The 22,330-nt window shown below is 39.0% G+C and overlaps 1 protein-coding gene across 1 annotated transcript in view; it reads left to right on the top strand.

Moving 5' to 3' along the window:
* The window catches only part of MYO1D (myosin ID), a 285,824-nt gene that overhangs the window by 196,945 nt on the left and 66,549 nt on the right, over positions 1-22,330 (top strand). Inside the window, exon 21 of the mRNA XM_019732584.3 lies at positions 1,358-1,512. Coding sequence (XP_019588143.1) covers positions 1,358-1,512 — 155 coding nt within the window. The remainder of the gene's footprint in view (positions 1-1,357; positions 1,513-22,330) is intronic.

Genomic DNA, 22,330 nt, shown 5'->3' with positions numbered 1-22,330 from the left:
TCTGTTTCCAATTGTTCATTGCTAGTATATAGAAATATTTTTTTACGTTGGCCTTGTATCTGATGAGCTTGTTAAACAAACTTATTAGTTCTGGGAGCTATTTTGTAGATCTCTTGGGATTTTCTATGTAGGCAATCATGTAATCTGAATATAGAGACATTTGTTTCTTCCCTTTCAATCTGTGTGCCTTTTAAATGTCTTTAAACCTGCCTTATTGCACTGGGTAGGGCTTCTAGTGTGATGTAGTGTCAGTGGAAATCCTTGCATTTCTCCTGCTCTTTGAGGAAAATGTTCAGTCTTTCACCACTAAGTATGACGTTAGCTAGGGTGTTTTTGTAGATGTCATTTATCAGGTTGAATCCTCTTCTGATCCTGGTTTGCTGGGAAATTTTTATCATGAATGCATGTTGAATTTTGTGAAGTGCTTTTTCTGCATCAATTGATAGGCTTATGTGACTCTTTTATTCTGTTGCTATGATGGATTACATTAATTGATTTTTAAATAATGAACTAGCTTTGCATTTCTTTGATAAACATCACTTGATCGTGGTGTATTATTGCTTTTATATATTGTTGGATTCAATCTGCTAATACTTTGTTGGACGTTCTTACATCCATGTTCATGAAGGATATTGGGTATTGGTTTGTAGTTTTCTTAATACTGCCTTTGTTTATTTTTGGTATCAGGATAATGCAGGCCTCATACTTGTAGATGAGTTACAAAGTGTTTCCTTCCCTTCTCTTCTGCTTTTAAGAAGAGAAATGGAGAATTGGTGTTGTTTATTCTTTAAACGTTTAGTAGTATTCACCAGTGAAATCATCTGAGCCTGGAGTTTTCTTTTTTGAAAGGTTTTTAACTACAAATTTAATTTTTAAAACAGATATAGCAATATTCAGGTTATCTGTTCCTTTTTGGGTGAGTTTAGGTAGTTTGTGTTTTTCAAGAAATTATTTGGTTTTGTCTAAGGTGTTGAATTCATGTACATAGACTTGCTGAAAATATTCTCTTATTATCCATTTAATGTTTATGTGTTCTGTAGTAATATCCCCTCTTCCGTTCCTCATATTGGTAGTTAGATCTCCTCTCTTATTTTTTCTGACTAGAGATTTAGCTGTTTTGTGGATCTTTCGAAAAAATCAGCTCTTTCATTGATTTTTCTCTATTGTTTTTCCGTTTTCAATTTCATTAATTTTTACCCTTCATTTCCTTCCATCTGCTTGTTCCGTGAAATTTCGTAAAAATAAAAGTCATCATGGTTACTGAGAAAACAATTTGTTGTTCAATGACAAAATGTATTTTTAAATGTATTCTTCTGAGAACCAACCTAACAGTTTTCCATAATGTGTCTCTGTGCAGTTGACTGGTCTGAGCGTCTCCAACGGCAAGGACCAACTTGTAGTGTTCCATACAAAAGACAACAAGGACCTCATTGTCTGCCTCTTCAGCAAACAGCCAACTCATGAGAGTCGAATTGGTGAACTTGTGGGAGTCCTGGTGAATCATTTCAAGAGGTAAAGGTTGATTTTTGTAACTAAGACACGTGTCAAACCTATGAAATTGTTAATCAGAATTCTCACGGAACTTGTGTCAATTTTAGTGTATTGAGTTCTTTTCCTTCATAAGGACAGCTTAAATCATCTGTTTCACAGAAGGCAAAATTAGCATCCAGGCTTAGTTTCAAGGTTAGGGATGATCCTCCACTTTTCTAGCCTCCAGCTGAACCAACAAGACATTTCCCTAATGGTGATTTCTTCACGGCCAATCCAAATGTAATTTAATCCAAAAGATAGAAAAACTAATTTTTGTCACAGCTTCTCATTTACCGCAAATATAATCAGTGAATGTGTGTACTATGAATATAAACCAATCAGGGGGCAGGTTTAGGATGACATGGAGGTCCATGAAAACTAAAGGAATTCCTGAGAAAGGCAGTGACCTCTACAAAAACGTGGCATTGTGATGGAATGTGGCATATTCTGAGACCTTCGTGGTATCAACCTAGATGATACATGTGTGTGTTGTGAACAGTGATATGAGAAATATAAACAGGCAGCAGATTCCAAGGGTGATGGGGACCAGTGAATTGACCATTTTAAGCAGGGGAGTGATTTTGTCTGGTTATTTATTGGAGTTGTTTTAGAGATGGAGTTTCTCTTCCCATCGGAGGTCATGGAGTATTTGGGATAGGGTGTTTCTGTGACTCCAAAGTCAGATATTCTTCCCCTTATGACATACTGTCTCTGCGTCCCCACCAACCTGACGCCGGGAGAAAAGCACCCCTCAAAACGCAGGGACTGAGAAATGAGCTCAGTGTCCAGTTCCCTGTCTTCCTAAAAGACATTTCCTAAGTTGCCAGAAGTAATCGAGTATTCCTTATTAGTAGTGTTGTTGTTTTTTAAGTGTAGACATGGCTTTTCTCTCTCTAAACAAAGGCATATTTATAATCGGATGTCCACATGTCTGATTATACTGTGCTCATTTTTGCGGATAAATGTATAGAGCAAATTTTAGAAGCAGGCTGCACAGACCATTTATTTTATGTTATTAAACCTTGTTTTCTAGATCAAAATAGATCTTTAAATGTCTTATATAGTTAAATGCTTTTAAATGCTATAAATAAAATGATGTTTAATGTTCACCTGTTGGGAAAAAAATAAGAATCTAACTAAGGAATTACCCAAAAATAATAATAAACATATGGGCCTTTGAAAGTCCCTTTCATCTGCCAAATAATTATAAAGCTGAGAGAAATCGAAGAGTTTACAATGGAAAGGGAAGACATGGAGAAGGCCTCTCTACCGTCAAGTCTGTAACTCCAATGAGCAGGTTTATTTTCCGCCTAATATTTAGTTATGGCAAAGTGTGGACAATTAAAGGGATTTTAATTTGGGTGTCTGTACTAAGGAATAGTTTTGCCTGGGAAACTGAAGGTTATTTTTTTCTCAATCAGAGTCTTGTTTAACAGGTACCAACCCCTTTAAATGCCTCTACAAGAGGTGGAAAATGTGAATCTGGTCCTCAAATCTATTGGTTACTTTCCTTCCCCACACTCGTATGCATTCTGAGATATGTTTCTAGTTGCATTCCCTCCTGTCTTGAATATGTGTAAGAATGTTAAATGTCTTTAAAATTTATAAATGGAAGAAAGAGAAGAAGGCTGTCAGGTTGCTAGATTTCTTTTATAGTTTCTTCTTGAAGTTCCTGTCCTGTGGATTAAGAGGTCAAGTATAAATAAGAGATAAAATCCTTCCTGCCTGCCCTCAGAAAATTCAGGCGTGCGTGGAATTTTAAGGTAGAGTTATAGTCATCAGCTTGTTATTGACTTCTTGAGGAAAGGTTAATTTGATTTTTTTTTCTAGCTGTTTTCCTTTATTGTCAAGTATCATATCATTGGTGTGATTTCGAGAAACAGATTGTGTTTTACAAGCAAAATGATGTGGCACATAGCCATTTATCTCTGGGTTAACCATGGCGATCCAAAGATGATAGGGATTTAAGTCCAGACCAATTCTTATCTTACAGATAATTTCCTTAATATACATTCAGGTTCAGAGAAGTTCTCTACTTAGAAGTTGGTAGGAAAGTGCTCAAAGTAACAAAACATACTATTGATAGACTAGATTTGAACCGGAATCATTGTCTTAAAAAAGTTTATAAAGAAAAAGGATTAGGACATAAAGTTTATTACCAAATCCCAGCCAAGTTTCAGAGAGAAGAGGGAGAAATAAAAATTTTGAAAAAGAGTATATCTCATTTTATTAGGCCAACACAACACAATATCCAAAACAAGTAAGGATGGCACAAGAAAAGTATAGTCCAATCCCACTTTAGTGCAGAGATTGTTTTTTAATCCTAAATAAAATGCCCAAAAATTGGATCTAGACTGTCTTAAAAGAATAATTCATCGTGACCAGTGAGGCTATACCCAAAGAATTCAAGGATGGCTGTTCATTAGGAAGGTCTATTAATCTATTCATATTTGATAGTTCTTAATAGAAGAAAAATACTATATGATAAAACTTAATACTTATTCCCAATAAATAAATATACAAACAAAATGACTAAATCTTCAGTAAGGGAGGAGTAGGAATGAATAAGAGGCACACCTGCAGCTGCTGGTCAAAATCAGTTGAGCAGAAATGGTTACAGGGTTACCACCCAGGGAGCCGGTGGCCTAAGGAAACTTCTAAGTCCTGCTGACCTCAGTGTGTGGAGGGTGAAGAGGAAGGCTGTACTCAGCTGAGGGAAGAAATGGCCTCAGGCAGAGGATGCTGCCGTGTGGAGAGCGGATGAGGTAAGGTCACAACCTGAATTGAAGCTGTAGGACAACCCTATCCGATAACCTCACCTCTTCAGGGACTGAACTGAATTCAGCAAACGGCTGCTCCTACTCAAAGCAAATAATAAACCAGAAAGAAAAGAGCAAGAGAACTGAGCACAGGCAATATGAAAATAAGGAACAAAGAAAATAAGGAAGGGCAGATTAAAAATATGTAAATAAACTTTACATTGAAAAAAAGAACAGCTCAAGCACAGACCAGTCAGAACAGACGCCACGCAGAAATACCTGGTACAGCCACATCAGCGAGTCCTGAATATATTCCACAGATCAAAAACTACACCAAAGGAGGAAGGGAGGGGGACCCAAAGTGCAATGGGTTTAGAATATGCTAATGACATTAAACAGGTTTCTTTACTGCAGTACTTCTCAGAGCTTTTAATATGCCTTTGTTCCTTTTTAAATACAGCCAATAAAAAAGCTGGAAAAATGTGTGTGTGTGTGTGTGTGTGTGTGTGTGTGTGTGTGTGTTTATAAGTATGCATACACACACACACATGTATATATATGATTTTGTATATTATTTACTATTTCTGAAAGATATGCAGGAAGATAACAGTGTTTATCTCCCGACAGGGAGAGTGGAGATGGGGTACTAGGAGAAAGACATAGGAGGGAGAATTATTTATTTTTCCTTATAAACCTTTTGCAACAAATATGTGTTACGTATTTGATTTTTTTTTTTTTCATTTTAATAATAAACAAACGGCAACTAGTGTTTCCACATATTATAGATGGTTCAGAACTCAGGGTTATTTTCCTTTCCTGTTCAGAAAGGTCGAAAAGAACGAAAGCGCTTCCTAAGTGAATGCTCCATCTCCTGGCATTTGAACACCTTGAAATAAACCCGAGTAAAATCTTTTGGAATACCACGGTTCTGTAAGGTCCCACAGTGTACATGACGTGAACCTAAAGTGAGGTTCCCTTTCCTGTGATGGTTGTGCCAGTGGTTTACCAGGCCAGGTTGCTTTGCAGAGGTTATGAAAATGGCTGACTTGACTTTTGGGTTGTATCTCATTCTCAGTAGTGACTACCTGCTGGTGGTGAGCTTTTCCACCCACTAGTAAACAGATGGTCTCACGTTGGCTGCTGTAACTACAAAGTCACCAGAAACGCTGCGATATTAAGCTATCAAAGGACCCATCTGCCCTAAGCAGCTGTCCAGGCATTTGCCTGTCTGGATGCTGGAAACCTCAGTATAACCTCCATCTTGGGCATAGAAACTTCTTATTTTTCCTGTTCTCTTTCTGTGGATGAAAGCCAGGAGTCAGTGCCATCTGCTTCTTGTTTTCCATATGCAGTCTCTTTAATATCTGCTTAATTAAAGGAGCACTGTTCCTGAATTTAACTCAACACTTGACCTGTTTCTCTGCTGTATTTTGCTTATGTTCTTTTTAACTCGCACTTAAAAGCATGGCTAGACGTAGACCGATAAGCAGGTCATTGGTTGCAGCCTGGGGAATACAGGGGTCAGGGAAGATGGGGCCTCCTGACCGAGATGAAGGAAGCAGAGGACTGAGGCCACCTCCCAAAAGCCTCTGCTCCTGGCCCTCCCTGCCCAGCATTACCACTGCTCTCCGCCTGCCTGCTACTGCCATATGGGTCTCCTGCTCCTCTGTCCCTGACCCTGAATACATGTTTTGATGGCCCTTGATCTGTACTCCCAAACTGCTTTCTTTGAATGGCTGGCTACTAATCATAGTAGTTTACATTCCAGCTAAAAACATAAAAGACAAATAAAGAAAGATAGTTGAAAATAATGTAGGTAGCCAACTATAGAAAGTGTGGTTAATTAAATTATGGGTCCATCTCCTTAATGGAGTATTTAGGCCGTTTATAATTATAATCATGGAAGCCATCTGAGTCTTGGTGACAGCAGTTCACCCTCCTCTGCCTTCCAATAGAGGGATACGTGAAAACACAGAAAGAGATGCCAACTTTCCATAGTGCTGGAAACTGGAAATGTTACTCAACCAGCGGCCCACAAGAGGGACGTCCTTCACCTGTGCTTACATGTCACTTCGTCAGGCCTTCCCTGGTCACCCACCCCAGCACTCCCTGCCCCCCTCCCCTACTTGATTTTTCCCCCCATGGCTCTCATCTCCATCTCACGTTGGATCTTTACTGGTTTATTTCTTTATCCTATATATTCCAACTAGAATATAAACCCCATGTTAGCAGGGACTGTTCACTGCAGTTTCCCTGCTCAGATCAGTGCCGGGCACTCAGAAGCCTCCCAGCAGATCAGCGTTGAAAACTGAGGTGGGCCGATGGGGTCCACTGGCCAAAGGATACTTCTAGCCCTTCCCCGCTGGTTATGTGCATCTAACCCACCAGAAGATGGCAACTTAGTCCTCCTTCTGTCTGAAAGCAAGGAAGAACGCTTACAATTTCCTTCCCTGTATGAATACCTCTTTTCTTGTACTGATTCCAGGCTTACAGCTCTAAGCAATGTAATACATCTAGGGACAGAAGTATTATAAGATATTAAATCAGCCACCCAAAGAGCTATGGGCTGGAAGAGCAATGAGTACGTTGTATGCTGGGAGTGGCAGCTTTTCACTTACTTTTTTTTTAACAACTGAAGGACTAGAAATAATTTCAGACTCCCCTTGTCAGTAAGCTGACAAGAAAGCGAGATCTAGGGACTTCTGCTCAGATCAGCAGCTTCATAGTAAGTAAAAGACTTCAAAGCCACAACTAGAGGCTGTGCACATGAGCCAGCGCTCCAGCTTAAAAGCTGAGAAATGGATTCTAACTTCAAACAGGTGAGCTGTAAGAAGGGACCCAGAAGAATCTATATGTACCTTTTGTGGGAGAACAGGACTGAATAGATGTCTCCTTAGTTATGAGGCCTATGAAGAAACACAGAAGCAGTGAGAAAGATGCAGACTATAGACTTAAAAAGAAAAGCCGATTTCTAAAAGGATTATAACAGAAAATTCACATTAGAGAAGCTATCCTGAATAAAATTCAAGAAAGCACAGATTCTACATAAACAGAGCAAAGCTCACACGACAGACTGAGATGAAGAAGGGGCTGGCTAAGAAACAAAAATGTTCAGTTATTTGAATGACGTAAGAAGAGCTATTAGAGAACATAAGTCAACATTAGAATGTGGAAATGGCACAGTTGGTATTGCAGACAATAGAACTGCTATGAAAGAAAAGTTTCGGAATGTGTCTTGGCATGCAGAGGAAGGGGACAATGACAAAGAAGTTGATAGACATATGGGACAGAGAACAAAAAGTGTGCATTCAAATAACAGATGTACTTGAAAAAGAAACAAACTGAGCAAAAGTAAGACTATTTCGTTGATTCTAAGAAGTACAGTTTTTCAAATTCTAACATCTGAAATTGGGATGTGACTTAAAATTGATGGATTCTTACAATGATAACGGACAACATCTTTCTTAGCAATACACAAAATAAGGATACATCTTACAGAAAAGGTATCTTGTATCCAAAAATTACGGTAGTTTAAAACATACTAGAAGAAAATCTTATGGTGAAATCATTTTGAAGATCTAAAGTACCTACTTTTCGTTTTTACTGTAATGACTTTTTTTAATTTCAAATATTGACAAAATATATGTGTTAAGTATTTAAGCATACAGAATAGAGACAGGAGGGGTAAGATTCCCTTACAAAGGGACAAAAATTAGGATTGCCTCCATCTCTGTTCTACAGTAGTAAATGCCAGAATCCAGTGGACCAACATCTTTCATCTTTTTAGGGGAAAGGGTTAGGGCCCAAGAATTATATGCCCAAGTAAACTCTCATTTGTGTTTAACAGACAGACAAGCGTCGGAAAGTCCTGCTATTGGAACAGCTGTGGTCAGGGAGTCAAGTCTGTCACACTCTCCCCCTTTCGTCTCTACCTCTCTGTGCTTGCCACCTTCACTCCCCTACGGTGGCTTCTCCCACGCCGCTGGCAATGTCTGCTAAGAACTCCCAGAATCTCCTTTTCTAGCTTTGCCCCCAGTGAGGAGTTAAAGGCCGTGTTTTCTGGGCTACTGTCCAAAAATCCCCAGGAAGTGTCCCCACTAACCCAGTAATTGTCACCGTGTGGCTAAGATGCCTACGCCGATGGCAGTCACTCTGGCCAGAGAAGCGAATCTTCTCAGTCTATGGAAGTCTCCGATAAGACCAGGGGAAGAGCATTTTTTGGAAGAGGGCAAGGCAGAGCTGGGTGGGAGTGTTTGGAGATGAAGTGTGTGTGAGGCCAGCATTTCCCAAAAGAAGCAGAAAGTGATGCCGCGCAGAAAAAGACGAATGGGAGAGCGTCGTTACTAATTATGAAAACATAGAAACCGTATGAAAGTCCATCAAAATATACAGGTTAAATATATTACGGTATTTCCGTTCAATGAAACAGCATATAGCCATGAAAAAAGCAGTGACAGTCTTTCTGGATAAGGGCTCCCTAACATGTGGCTGCGTCAGTATTGGAATTACCCAGAGGTGCTTGTTCCCATTGCTGGGTCCCTTCCCAGGTCTTGTAATTCTCCAGGAATCTATTCCCTTACTACCCAAGTGATCCCCACCAGTTTCATGAGCTGACACAGAAAATGACCAGATGAGCATGGGTGTTTTCACAACAAAACAGCCATTTTGCTGAAGCCATTGTAACAAAAGCAGCATTTAAAAAAAACCAAACCCTTAAAGCTTCATGTTTATACAATTGTTATTACCAAATACAGTACAAAATAAGCATTCCCTCCTGCCCCAGTGAAGAGAGATGGGGTAAGATGTTGGCTGAGGTTCAAAGAAAAGGGGTCAAGGAGAGGTGGAAATGAGATGAGAATTGACAAACCGCACTAGACCAGTATTCTGTTTACCACCTCTCCTTGTCCCAGAAAGAGCCATCACCCGTTCTAAGCAATGGCTTTCAATGACCCTAAGAAGTTTGCAGTTAGGACCTGCCTGCACATTTCCAGATAGGAAACCCCACCTGCAAACAACAGGCATCCACAGAATAAAAAATATATATATATGGTGCCAAAACAATGTATGTACATTTTTAAAAGGAAAAAACTATATTAATTGTAATGCTCAATGTATACCAATAACAAAAGATGAATACAAGTCACGCTTGACTTCTGCAATTACAAGAGGTGTTCAAAGTGGTTACCATCAGCGTCCAAACACTTCTGATGACGGTGAACTACTGTTTGAGCAACCTGACCAAAGTGTCCACTTGTATACATTTTTTTGGCACCCCCGGTGTGCGTGCGCGCGCATATATATATATACACATATATATGTACATATATATATATGCACACACAAATGAACACAGAGAGAGATCCTAAAAGCTTTTCAGTGCACCAGCCAGGACCCCAGTCAAACAGCAGTGTGGGTAACATCTGCTGTAGCTAGCCTGTGAGCCATCTACGGGCTTTCCGTTTCTCTAGCTCTGCACTGGGCCCGTCTGCCTTGAGAAGCAGCTGCCCTTGGGTAAAGCTCCTGAGAGGACATGCAGTCATCCTTATGATGGAGATTTTCTGGGGTTTTTGTGCAGATCAAAGATACTTATTTGCTTTATGATATATCTGTCGTTGCCTTTCATGTTGAAAGAGAAAATCCAAAAGTCCTGGAAAACTGATCACCTTTTCAGCATCTCTGTGGGGAGATAGTGTACTTTTAGAGTAATTGTGTTTTGGTAAAGGCCCATAGCACTAAACATTGCAATATATGTTAAACTAGAGATCTTCCTGTGAGGTATTCGTAAATTTACCAAATGATTAGTGAACAATACACTGGTTGGTGCTATGTGTCGGATTTTTTTTTTCTAAATTGTCAGAAATAATTCTTTAATTTAATGGGATTTTTTTTTTTTTAGTGTTCTTAGTGGGTTTATGTCAAGTCTTATTGTTGCCAGAAAACGGGTGCTTGGTATGTCACAGGAAAAGAATTCAAGGACGCACCAAATTTATTAGAGAAGGACTATACGCTCTCAAAAAGGGAGAGTGGGCAGGCCTGCGAGAAGAGCAACTGCCCCAAAAAAACAAAGAGGCTTAGGAACTTATGACTTCTAAAATGAGGGTGTGAAATAATTAAGCTTTAGGGGTGGCGTTAGAGGTGTCCCTAGGCAGGTCCTTGCTGACCACTCCTTCCCATCAGGAGGAGGGATTTGTGTCCTTATTTGACGCTTGTCAGACCTGTCGTGGCAGCACAGGGGGTGGAGATTTTCCCCGAACTGCAATGCTAATAAGATTATAATTAGCTAAAGTTCACCTTGAGGGACAAGATGGCGTCCTGGATCTGCTCTAGGCCACGGAAAGCTAGTTCTGGTTGGTCAGGTTGGGATACTTTATCTTAAGGATGAGCTCACCTCCGCCCTCCTTTGTTTTGCTGCACTTCCTCCTTCCCTTCCTCCCCCTCTCTCCCTGCGGCCCTATTCTTTCTGCCTATGGTAACATCAGCTGTTCGGGAGTCAGGATTTTATATAAGCCTAACATACTTAACCACATATTTTATTGGAAACAAACACTTATATTTTCACACCATCATTCAGTCTGCATTCTCTGAGCACCCACTGCAGGTCCAGCTATGGGTGGTGGGAGGGATACAAAGATGCAGCATTTGGTCCTCTCCCTCCAGCAGCTCCTAATCTCATGGGGAAGGTGGCATGTGCACTGTACTGCCTGATACGTGCTGCGATGGGGCCGTGGGCAGAGGCCTAGGCCGTGAAAGCACTGGCCCCCTTTGCTTCTCAGAGTCAGAAAAGCCCTGATAGAACAGGTGACCATCCAGCTGGCTCTTCAAGGGTCTGGGATGTTATCAGTTGGGAATGGGATGATATTTTCCCCAGAGAAGGAAAACAGAATATGCAAAAGCTTGGTGGAGAGAAATAGCTTATATACGTAGGAGCTTATAAAGTCCCATGCCAATGAATTTGAACTTGATCATATAGGTTATGGGGAGAAATTGCGTATAAAAATATACAACTGCCCGATGAGACAAAGCCTAATGACAGATATCTTACAGCCTGGAGGTGCTCAGGAATGAAAAATAATCGTCCACTTAAGGGAAATGGGAACTTGAGGACACTAGGTAATATATAATCCATCCATGTCCCCTACATGCCAAAAAGAATGAATTGAGTAGAGAAAGAGCTAGCAAGGTAGGGGTTAGACAGGCAAGTGCAACTCTAATAAAACCAGAATTCAAAAGTTCTCCAAGGGGTAAGAACTATAACAAAATTCTTTTGTAACTTCCCTGCTGTTTATTTTGAACACCCAAAATATATAGTCATGTGCTGCTTAGCGACAGAGATACATTCTGAGAAATGTGTCGTTAAGCGATTTCATCATTGTGTGAGCATCATAGAGTGCACTTACGCACCTAGATGGTCCAGCCTCCTACACACCTGTGTTATGTGGAATAACACCATAGTATATGCAGTCAGTTGTCGATCAAAAGTCGTTACGCAGCATATGGCTGTAGTTATTCACAATAACAATTCCTAAAATGTGAAGGGTGTCCTTTTGTTAGATACTTCCATGTCTTTTATACAAGCATTGTGCTCTTAAGGGACTCCAAAGTCCATCCAACTATTCCCAAATAGCAGTGCCAGATGTTATGGTTGGACTATCACAGACAGTCCGCCTGAATTTCAGGTCATCCAGACCCAAGCTTTTCCTAGAAATTGGCACTACCCACTTTTTCAAACTAGGTCCTAACCTACAAAGCAATGGTCAAAATCCACAGATTTTAGCATGTCCTATGAAAAATTTAGGTTATACTAAAATTTTAAATCCTCCTTCAGTTATTTTCCTTTAATATTTAGTATTTGTCCATCAAATTTGCCAAATAATTAATTCATCTAATTTATGAAACTTACCAATTTACTAAAAATTTGTTTCTTGACTCTTTATAAAGTTTACAACAATTCAGTTAGATGAAGTGACAATTAATAGCTTTTGAGAATTGCCACAAAGTCAGTTGATCAATTTTGATAACAGTTTAAGGAATAGTTCCTTTGTTTCTGGCTTGGCTGTTGCAGCTTGCAGTTGCTGGACCAGCAGAGGACGGAAGTGAAGGGAGGACAGTATGTGGCCCCTGCATCTGAGCTACCAATCCCGCAGAGAGGGGAGTGTGAGGGGAGCAGAAGGGACAAGCTTAAGGGTAAGGGAGAGTTGCAAGGCCCAAGAACCTTGTCAGCCCTGCGAATCCATCCAATAAAAACTGGATCAACAAAAACCAATTTTGTTAAATGTGCAAAACTGGTAAATTTAGCCAATTACTTTTCATCAGTGAACTGTCCTAGTTCATAGCAAGTTCCCCTAGATTAAGCTAGTAGGAACTGGGTTTCTGTCCTTGCATCCAAGAGAGCCCTACCCTAATGCACTGAAGTCCTACAAAAATCAACAGTTTTGATACACTGGTACCTACTAATGAATCACGTGGAGAATGTTGTTGGTTCTTAGTAAAACTTATAGTCGATACTTCATTGCCAACATTTAGCATTTCTCCTAAGATACCTATTCAACCTGCCTCGAAAGTGTTACTGGAGGCTCATTAGCACAGTGAAGTGTCTCAATTTTGTAAATATTGAGGTGTTCAACTCCTCTGTAGGTATTAGAGATATTCCTTTATGAATTGATATTGTAAGTTTGTATTTTATTCAATTTAACTGCTCATTTTGTAACTGAGCTTTTAAAACAAATGCTTCAGATCCTGCCAGTTGTGGCTTGTAGTTTTTTTCTTGTCTCTGAGCATCAAAATTGAAGACACAGGTGACTTAGAAATTTTAATTGCTATATTCATGTTTACATTGTCAAACAGGTGTACAGTTGACCCTTGAACAACAGGGGGGGTTAGAACACCAACCACCCATGCAGTCGAATATCTGAGGATAACTTAAGTTGGCCCTCCACATACACAGATTCCCAACCACAGATGGAAAATAGTAATTCCTTTTTTTCTCCTTGTAGAGCTACAGCCTTGTCTCTATGTTTTAAATTTTTCTTCCTAGCATTATTTTAATTTTTCCCTCAGGGGTGAAATAAAAAAAAATCTAATACACAATTGAAATGAAAATAACAGATTGTTCAGTCTGTTGGAAGAAAATGATTTTCATTTGGATTTTGGAAGGACAATGAGGCAAGCCAAAGGGTAGTCAAACTCTAGACTTTAGCAAGCAGGTTTTCAAAAAAACAGAAAACGTGAAGTGTTCATCTATGACTAAGCCCTTTAAAATAAGATATGCTCAAGAAAAGGAACATTCCCCTTACACATGAAATCTGTAGTTTTATATAACAAACCAGGGAGGAAATTAAAGAAACCAGTGTGGCTGAACTTAGAGCAATCACTCACATTTTCTTAAAACCAGGAAAAAAGATAGAAGGAGGGTGGTAACCAAAAACAATGTTTAAAAAAATGGCAGTTGCCTGTAAAAACATCGTCAGGAAGACTGAAGTTAGAAATGAGCTGAGGCTTGGGGAGAATAATAACAAAAATGCGGGAGGTGCACTGCCTGGTGTAACAAGGATGAAACAGACATCATTGTTCAGGGAACACATAGAAGGTGTTTTCATTTGACCCATCAAGAAATAAGTTTTAGGGAAAGAAACCAAAAACAAACCGTAGGGAATGTAAAATCCAGTTAGGAAAAAGAAGACAACTGAGTGCTTTATTATTAGTTCAAACCTCCAGGCCTGAGACGGGATGACATTTGCTGCAAACCCCCGTCCACTGGCAGTGATCTTTGAGCAGCCATGGAGCATGGAAAAAGTGCCAAAACACTGAAGGCTGGTAATGGTTTTCCTAGTGTTGCAAATGCAAACAAAGATCCAAAAATTACAATTCTCATTGAACCTAACATAAATGTTCAGCAAGATTCTAAAATAAACTAATTTATAAGTACTTTTTTTTTTGGGGGGGGGGGGCAACAAAGTCAACATAAGCTCAGTGAGAAAAAACTTGATTAGAACTAACCTTTAAATGATTTCGTTTGAACAATGAGTTGGGTGAAGACTTGTATTTCAGATAACAAAAATCAGGATTCAAAATATCAACAGACTAGAAAACGGACTATAAGCCAAAAAATGAAATAAATGAAAAGTTCTGCCTTTGGATTCAAAATGTCATTTGCACACATGGGGGCAGAAGCCTCTAAGGGCACTTCTGTCTCCAAGACTCAAGTACTAACGTGTGATTCTCTGTTACAGGAAGCGCTAGGGTGCAGATAAGAAACTTACCTCTAGAGAAGAGAGTAGGAGATCATTCTTTCAGATTAAATCGGAACGATTTTCTTCCCTGAATTTTGAGAGGGCAAAGGGCATAGTATTTCCCAGAGCTTAGAACATTAAAATAGCCTCAGCAAACAAATTCTTAACTTTCTTGTAGTTATTTCCACATGGCAAATGTTCCTGGCCAGACCCTCTGCAGATCCCAGGCTTCTCTATATAATGGGGAAAGGTTTGTTTTATTGAATTCAAAGCCCACCTTCCAGCCTTTCTTAATAGCAATTACTTCCTTTAGCTTCTACTCTTTGACACATAGAAAAACTGTTCCAAGCCTCCTTTTCTTCACATTTGAGACCAAAAGAAATAATCAACATGACATTTATGGGGTTTTTTAAAACTGGTTTTTGCATTTAATATTTTATTTTTGGTCTTCTTTTTAACTTGTCCAAAAAAAATTATAGAATGTCAAATTTTCCATAATTGTCATTATTAATGTAATAACCAGAAAAACAATTTAAAAGTTAAAAGATTATTTTAGAATATCTTTTCTTCTAGAAACAAAGCAACTAGTGACCAGTAAATTCACATAAAATTTCACAGTGGAAAAAAGTCAGTTTGATCCATGCATCCATCCTTGGTAAGATAGAATCATTACTAAATGAAGCAGAGAATTATGTCCTGGTCGTAGGGAGAAATACCAGGCCTAGAGATGCTATAGAAAATGAAAAGAATATGACTTGAGAAGATAAGGAGAAAATGGAATAGGAAAGCAGCCTTATAGTATTAGGTGACTCAGAGAACTCCCAGTCAGAAAAAAATATCAAGGAACAATTTGTTAAAGGATATTATATTGCTTGCTAACCAAGACAAATGAAAAACCCCAAGCCCAGCCTACCTAAATCATGCCACTTAGAATTAGTAACTGCTGGCTTTCCACATCTGAGGCTTGTTTGATGCATGGTGATTCTTGGCCTTCTCTGTTCAGCATATGCGTTGAATTAACAGACCTAGTAGAAAAGAGGATTTGACAGGAAACAGTGTAGCTTCTAGTCCTAACTCGACCACCAGCTGTAAGCCCTTGTGCAGGTCAACCTTTCTTCCATGGTGTATCTATAAGATTAACAGTCTTCACCAAATTTGTTCATTCATTTTTTTAAAATATACTTTTCTACTTGCATGATGAAAATGTTCTGAAGATCTGTTTTACAACAGTGTGACTGAATAATCTTAACACTACTGTTACTGAACTGTACACTTACAAATGGTTAAGGTGGTAAAAATAACATAAAAATCAGTGTTGGTTAACTAGCACCATAGAAATAAGGGGAAAGAATATTTGAAGCTCAGTCACATATCAGACATCGTTTTAGGCGTAGGCATACAGAGACCAAACTCTGCCATTACGAAGCTTGTGGTCTCTCAAGGGAGATGAATGCGTAACTAATAATGAGCTTGTAGAAGTACAAAGAGAGTGGCTTAAAACACAAAGGTCAGCGCATAGCTTTAGATGGGAGTGAGAAATGGGGGAAATGTTCTGGGGGAAACTTCATCAAAGAGAAGTGGTGTCTGTACGAGACTTAAAAGGAGATCTCTAAGTTTAAAAAGTGGCAGACATCCACTTCTAGCCAAGATGGAGTAACAAGGATGAGATTTACCCTCCTACCTTATACAACTGAAAAACAGACAAAGTGTATGAAACAATAGTTTTGAAGACATTGGCTACCCGACAGTGAAGGACAGTGATCCATGGGAGAGCAAACAAATGAGGTGACCTATAGTTGCCCCAGTGTACTCCCTTGAGACAATATCCAGGCCAAGGCACAGGGAGGGAAAGCCGTAGTGGAGCTAGGGCTTGGGAGACCAAGGCTAATAAAATTTCCAGGGCATAGTACCAGAGGAGAGAGCTGCACAGAGAACTCTGGAGATCTCCAGGGGTCCCTGTTAAGTGTTCAGCTGAATACTGACCAGCACATGATATAAGAAAACTACCTGAGGACACACACACACACAAAAACTCAAGATTAGAGATAACAGTGCCTGCCTTCACAGAGATTGAGGAGAGGTGCCTGTTCCCACAGCCAAACTGGAAAACCTCATCGTTCACAGGGCATTAAATATAGTACACAGAAGGTCTTGCTTCATAGTGGGGAATAACTGGCCCTAGACTGAGCACTGCTCTGATTTCCTCTAACAAATATAAAAGCAAGACCCAAAAGGATCAAATTACTTCCAAGTAACTTAGCTGCAATCCATAAATAGCTCAAGAATATTTATAGTAATACAAAGTTATCCAGCCCTCAAGTAGGTAAAATTTACAGTGTCTACCATTCAATCAAAAAATCAGCAGGCCTGCAGAGAAGCCGGAAAATATAATCCATTATGAAAAGAAAAATCAATCAAAGCCAACCCACAACTACCAGAGATGTTAGAAATAACCAACAATGACATAAAAAGACTTATTATTATCGTAGTACATAACAAACAGTTAAAGATAGGGAAGATATTCCAGAAGACCCAAATCAAACTTCTAGATGCGAAAAACACATCTGGCATGAAAATACACTGGATGGGATTAACAGCATATTAGACATTGTAGAAGTAAAAAAAATAGTGAACTTGAAGACATAGCAATAGAAACTATCTCAAATGAGCACAGAGAGAAAAGAGAAATTGTTGGGAAAAGAAACAGATCATCAGTGAAGTGTGAGACAACTTCAAACTGTCTAATGTATGTATAAATGAAGTTCCCAAATGAAAGGGAAAGATGGGGGGTGGGGGGAGACTGAAGAAACAAGGGCTGAAATTTTCCCAAATTTGATGAAAACTTCATAAACCCACAGATCCTAGAACTTAGACACAAAAAAATCACAAATAAAATGACACCAAGACATATCACAATCAAATTGCTCAAAACCAATGATAAAAATAAAACCTTAAATGCAGCCAGAGGAAAAAGATACATTATATACAAAAGAATAAAGATAAGGGTGTAACAGATTTCTCATCAGTAACAATAAAAGTGAGAAAACAATGGAACAACATCTTTAAAGTACTAAAGGAAAAAACTGTCAACCTCCAATTCTATACCAAGCAATAATAGCTTTCAAAAACTAAGGTGAAGACTTTTCAGACGTACAGAAGCTGAAACAATTCATTATCAGTTGACTCACAGTACAAGAAATGTTAAAGGAAGTCCTTCGGTCAGAATAAAAATATACCAGATGGAAATATGGCTCTCCACAAGTGAATGACTAGCATTAGAAATAGTGTGGGTATGTATGTAAGATTCTTTCCTTTTTATTTCAGTCTTTTTAAAAGATAATTATCTGTTTAAAAATAACTGTAAGAAAGTAATACAGGTCAATTCATGAAAAGAACACATAACAAACCCAAATGTTTATGTCCCTAATGTCCATTAACAGGTGAATGGGTAATCATACCGTGGTTCATCCATCCAGTGAACTCCTACTCAGCAATAAAAATAATGACTATTGGTACACACTACCACATGGCTGAATTTCAAATTTTATTTCAGTATGAATGCTTGGTGAAAGAGGCCCACCTGAAAAATGTACATACTCTATGATTCCATGTATATAAAAATGTAGAAAATACAGATTAATCTGTAGTAATAGGAGGCATATCAGTGGTTGTCTGGGAAAGGAGGGTAGGTGGGGAGGGGCAAGAAGAAGGGGTTACAAAGGAGCACAAGGAAACTCTTGGGGGTGATGAGTATTTTGAGTGTGGTGATGCTTTCACAGGCACATACCCATCTCAAAACTTTTCAAATTGTATACTTTGCATATGTGGAGTTTATCATGTCAGTGATGCCTCAATCAAGCTGTGAACAAGCTTGGGAACAGGATCCCTCTAGGGAGGGATATTCAGGTGACCTGGGCAGTGCATTTGGGGGAGAATAAAACAGCATGACCAAAGCCATAAAGGAAATATTTGAAAATACGTTCTGAGAACAGTGACAAGCAGTCTAGTGTGGCAACGTCAGAGGATGGGTGAAGAGAATGGCAAGAAATACTAGAAAGGTGTGTAGGTGTGACCAGATAATCAGGGAACTTGAAGGCAATGAAGTGAGTTTGCATTTATGCCAAAGCAGGAGGAAGTCACCAAGGAAAACATCAATAGTGAAAAAAGAGACCAGATTAGAACCCTAGGCAATTTCTGTGTTTAATGGATGGGAGATCAAAACAGGAGACAGAGACTTGGGGGAGATAATCTTTTGGAAAGAAGAGGACAGCACGGTCCAATGCCTCAGCATAAAAGGAGACGAAGACCTGGAAAAGTCCATGTGAGTTGGTGGCCTTTGAAAGTGCCATTAGTAGCGTGTTAGGAGTGAAAGCCAAATGGCCAAGAAAAAGGAGGAAGAAGAGGAGGAGAAAGATGGAATGGAAGTATATTCTGATCTTTAAAAGTTAGCTTATCTCTTTCTCTTCTAAATTCCATAGCTTTAAACTCACACGTTTAATTTTTTTTTAATTTCTCGCATTCCTTTTTTGTTGTTGTTAAGCTTTTATTTATTTTAAATGTGTTTTTCCAGAACCCATCAGCTCCAAGTCAAGTAGTTGTTTCAATCTAGTTGTGGAGGGCACAGCTTACAGTGGCCCATGCGGGGATCAAACCGGCAACCTTGTTGTTAAGTGCACCGCGCTCTAATCAACTGAGCCAACCAGCCACCCCCAAGTTTAATTTTTTATATTGTACAAATTCAAGAAAACCAGCTTTAGGTGTCTGTGCTGTAGGTGAGAACCTGACTGTCCAGTTGTAAATGTGTTCTAAACTCAGCAAGCTGATGCTGATTCCCGAATAAGCAGTGTTCGGAAGTTATATTCTAACTGATGAAAGCAGCAGTTCTGTTATTGGGAAGGAGTGGGTGAACCTGAGAACACCGGGGTAGTTTTCAAACCTTAGACACATGGGGATTCTGATATCCCATTTCCCTTCAGACTCACTACCCATGGGAGCCTCTGTTACTCGTATTTGGTGGTAGTTTATTGGACTTCTCCTAGGGTTAAAAAAAAAAAAAAAAAAGAATTTAGGTCCACTAACAAAGGGAAATATTTTTGCCAAGTAACTTGTTTTATATACTCGTATATGAGGTTTCAACGCCATATTTTGCTACTTACTTATATACAATTTCTGCCAGCCATTTCTTATGTTTTATAAACCCAGGCTTTCTATTACCTAATTCTAGGGTTTCTTTGAAACTTGTTTCTAAATCTTAAAATTCCCATCTGTTTGGATTCTTATTTAGGCTCTATTTTCTACTGTCACTAGAGGAAGCTAAGTCATGTTGACTGTTTTGTGACTAGACTATGAATCCTTGGCAAATAAACTCAGTATTATTGTTAGTTAAATGATAGCCATCAGTTCAGAAGAGCAGAACTCAGACCTGGCAGTACACCTTTGGCAAAAAGAAAAGGTATAAGAGTAAACATCTCCTGACAAACCTTGATTAATTGTTAGATACCACACATTATCTCTGTTCTAAATAACTTACCCTTTTTAAAAGAGAGGCAGTAATAAATCAAAGCTGGTGTTTATCAGATTGAGAAAATAGGAATATCAGCTCACAGAAGCATGTTTCATAGGCACATCAACTACCTACTCATTGAGTCCAACTAAGGTTGTATTGATATTCTGAGTGTGGGAGGTGTTACTGATCTGTGTTACAGAATTTTCTTTAGAGTTTTGTACTGTTTAGAACACTTTATCTCCTTCCTTTTATAAAAGATTAGAGTTAGAAAGTCACAGCTGTCCTCAGAAAGCCTTGGCAGATTGCTGGACTGAAGATTCCTAAAGGTGCCATCCTTGGTTGCTTCCATTCTGGAGAGAAGGTCAGGAGACCCAGGTTCCTTTAAATACGAAACCTTATGGTTTAAAAATCTTGCCATCGGTTATAGTTCTTGGAACCTAAATAGCAAATAGGGCAGAGTAGCAAGCTTGTCAGTTCTGCCGTGTTCTTGGTCTTGCACAGTTGGGAAAGGAGATATTTTGACATGCTGCTTCTTCCTTCTCCCTTCTCCCTGACCCACCCCAAATCTACGTAGCAATGAGCTAAATTTATTGCTTTTTTCCCCCCAGATTCTATTAGTGGGTTCCCTTTGGAAGATAAAAGGGATCAACTGGAAGGCTTTTTGTGGCTTTGAGGGTCCTGTCACCTTGTTCCTGCACCTCTGCTGCTGTCACATGTCGCAGATGAGGGTATTGATTGACCGCAAACCAAAACAAAAATATGCTCCCTTGATGATAAACGTAATAGGAATGTACCTTTTAAAAAGTCCCATTTTCTTTTCCCTTGTGGTGGGTATGCTGAACACTGTGGATGGATTTCCACCAGAGGTAGCTGAGCAGTGAATCATCCTTGCAATTCTAGAGCGTACATGATGAATGTATTTCTGACCCTCAGCCTAGTTCTCATTTCTCTGAAAGGCAGTCATCAGGCAAATGCCAAAGGAAATAAACAGTAATCCTTAAAAGATAATGGAGGGAAAACCGAGTTAGGAGAAGCCCACCCCAGAGGGGATGGTGAGTGAAGGCTATGGCATAAGATGGAAAGAGGGAGCCCCTGAGCAGACATAGAACTCAAGTGTATCTAATAGGACTATAAAATAATAAGACAGATAACCGTAAGTCACCCAAAAAGTCCCTTTCCTTGTATATTATGGATATTTTATGTTAACCAAACAAAATTTGTTATCAATGTAAAACTTATCGTGAAACCTTATTAATTTCTATTTTATTAATTCAAAATTTTCATCAGTAAGTGAAAGGAATACAAAAAACATTGGATGTAAGACTTTTAGCGTGAGGCTCCTGCATAACAATTTTTTAATGGATTGAGCTATATAGACAAGGTCAGTCAAAGATGGTGGTTGGCAGAACTGCAGGCAGTATGACACTTGGCCTGGGCCAAAAGGAGCCTCAGATTTAGAAACTTGTTAATTATTTCAGTTTTACTAAAGAATATTCTCATCCTGCTTAGTATTATGTAAAACAGTGTATACATTCTGGACTTTTTTCATGAAAGTGAGTGCTTTAGGTTTGATTTCTGTGTATCCACCTTTTGTTGCTTTTATTAATAACTATTTCTTAAGATTCTACTATTTATTATGTCAATTTATTTACATAAATTATCTGCTTTAATCTTCAAAGCCACTCTACTACAAGGTAGACAGTCTTATCCCCAGTTTACAGGTAAAGAAACTGGGATTCAGAACATACAAATCATTTACCCCAAATCACATAGCTAATAAGTGGCAAAGCAGAATCAGATTCTAACTCAAGTTTTCTGCCTCCACACTTCATGATCTCTGAAAGCCACTGTCTGTTAGGACTAAGAGCCTGAAAAGTTTAACAGGGATATGCTTCCTGCCTTTCAGAGGGCTTCACCTGGACCTTACCTTGTATGCCTGTGCTTTCATTTCCTCAGCCTGCATAGTGAGCCTGAACTCAAAAGTGCCAGGCCTTCTGTAGGTAAGTTAGATGCCAGGCACAGAGCTGTAAACAAGACACTGGTCCTTATCACGCTGAGTTTACAAGTAGATAACGAAGAGTAATTACAATTGTGCTGAGAACCTTGAAGGTGAACTAAAGAGTGCTGTAAATAAGAGGTTTGCTAAGAAAATTATTAGGAAAAAGACTTGCAGAAAAGTATTTAGCCTGATTAAGAGAAGCATTTGTAGAAATACTGTCTACATTTGGAAGGAAAAAAATTGAATTTCTTCATTCAACATACTAGAATTCAACCTAATTCAGTTCATTTAAGTTAGTTTTTACAAA

Source organism: Rhinolophus sinicus, chromosome 12 (genome assembly GCF_057876585.1).
Source record: "Rhinolophus sinicus isolate RSI-liver-muscle chromosome 12, RSI-T2T, whole genome shotgun sequence".
NCBI lineage: Eukaryota > Metazoa > Chordata > Mammalia > Chiroptera > Rhinolophidae > Rhinolophus > Rhinolophus sinicus.
The sequence above is the reverse complement of the archived record's forward strand: the minus strand, read 5'-3'. Positions and strand labels throughout refer to the sequence as shown.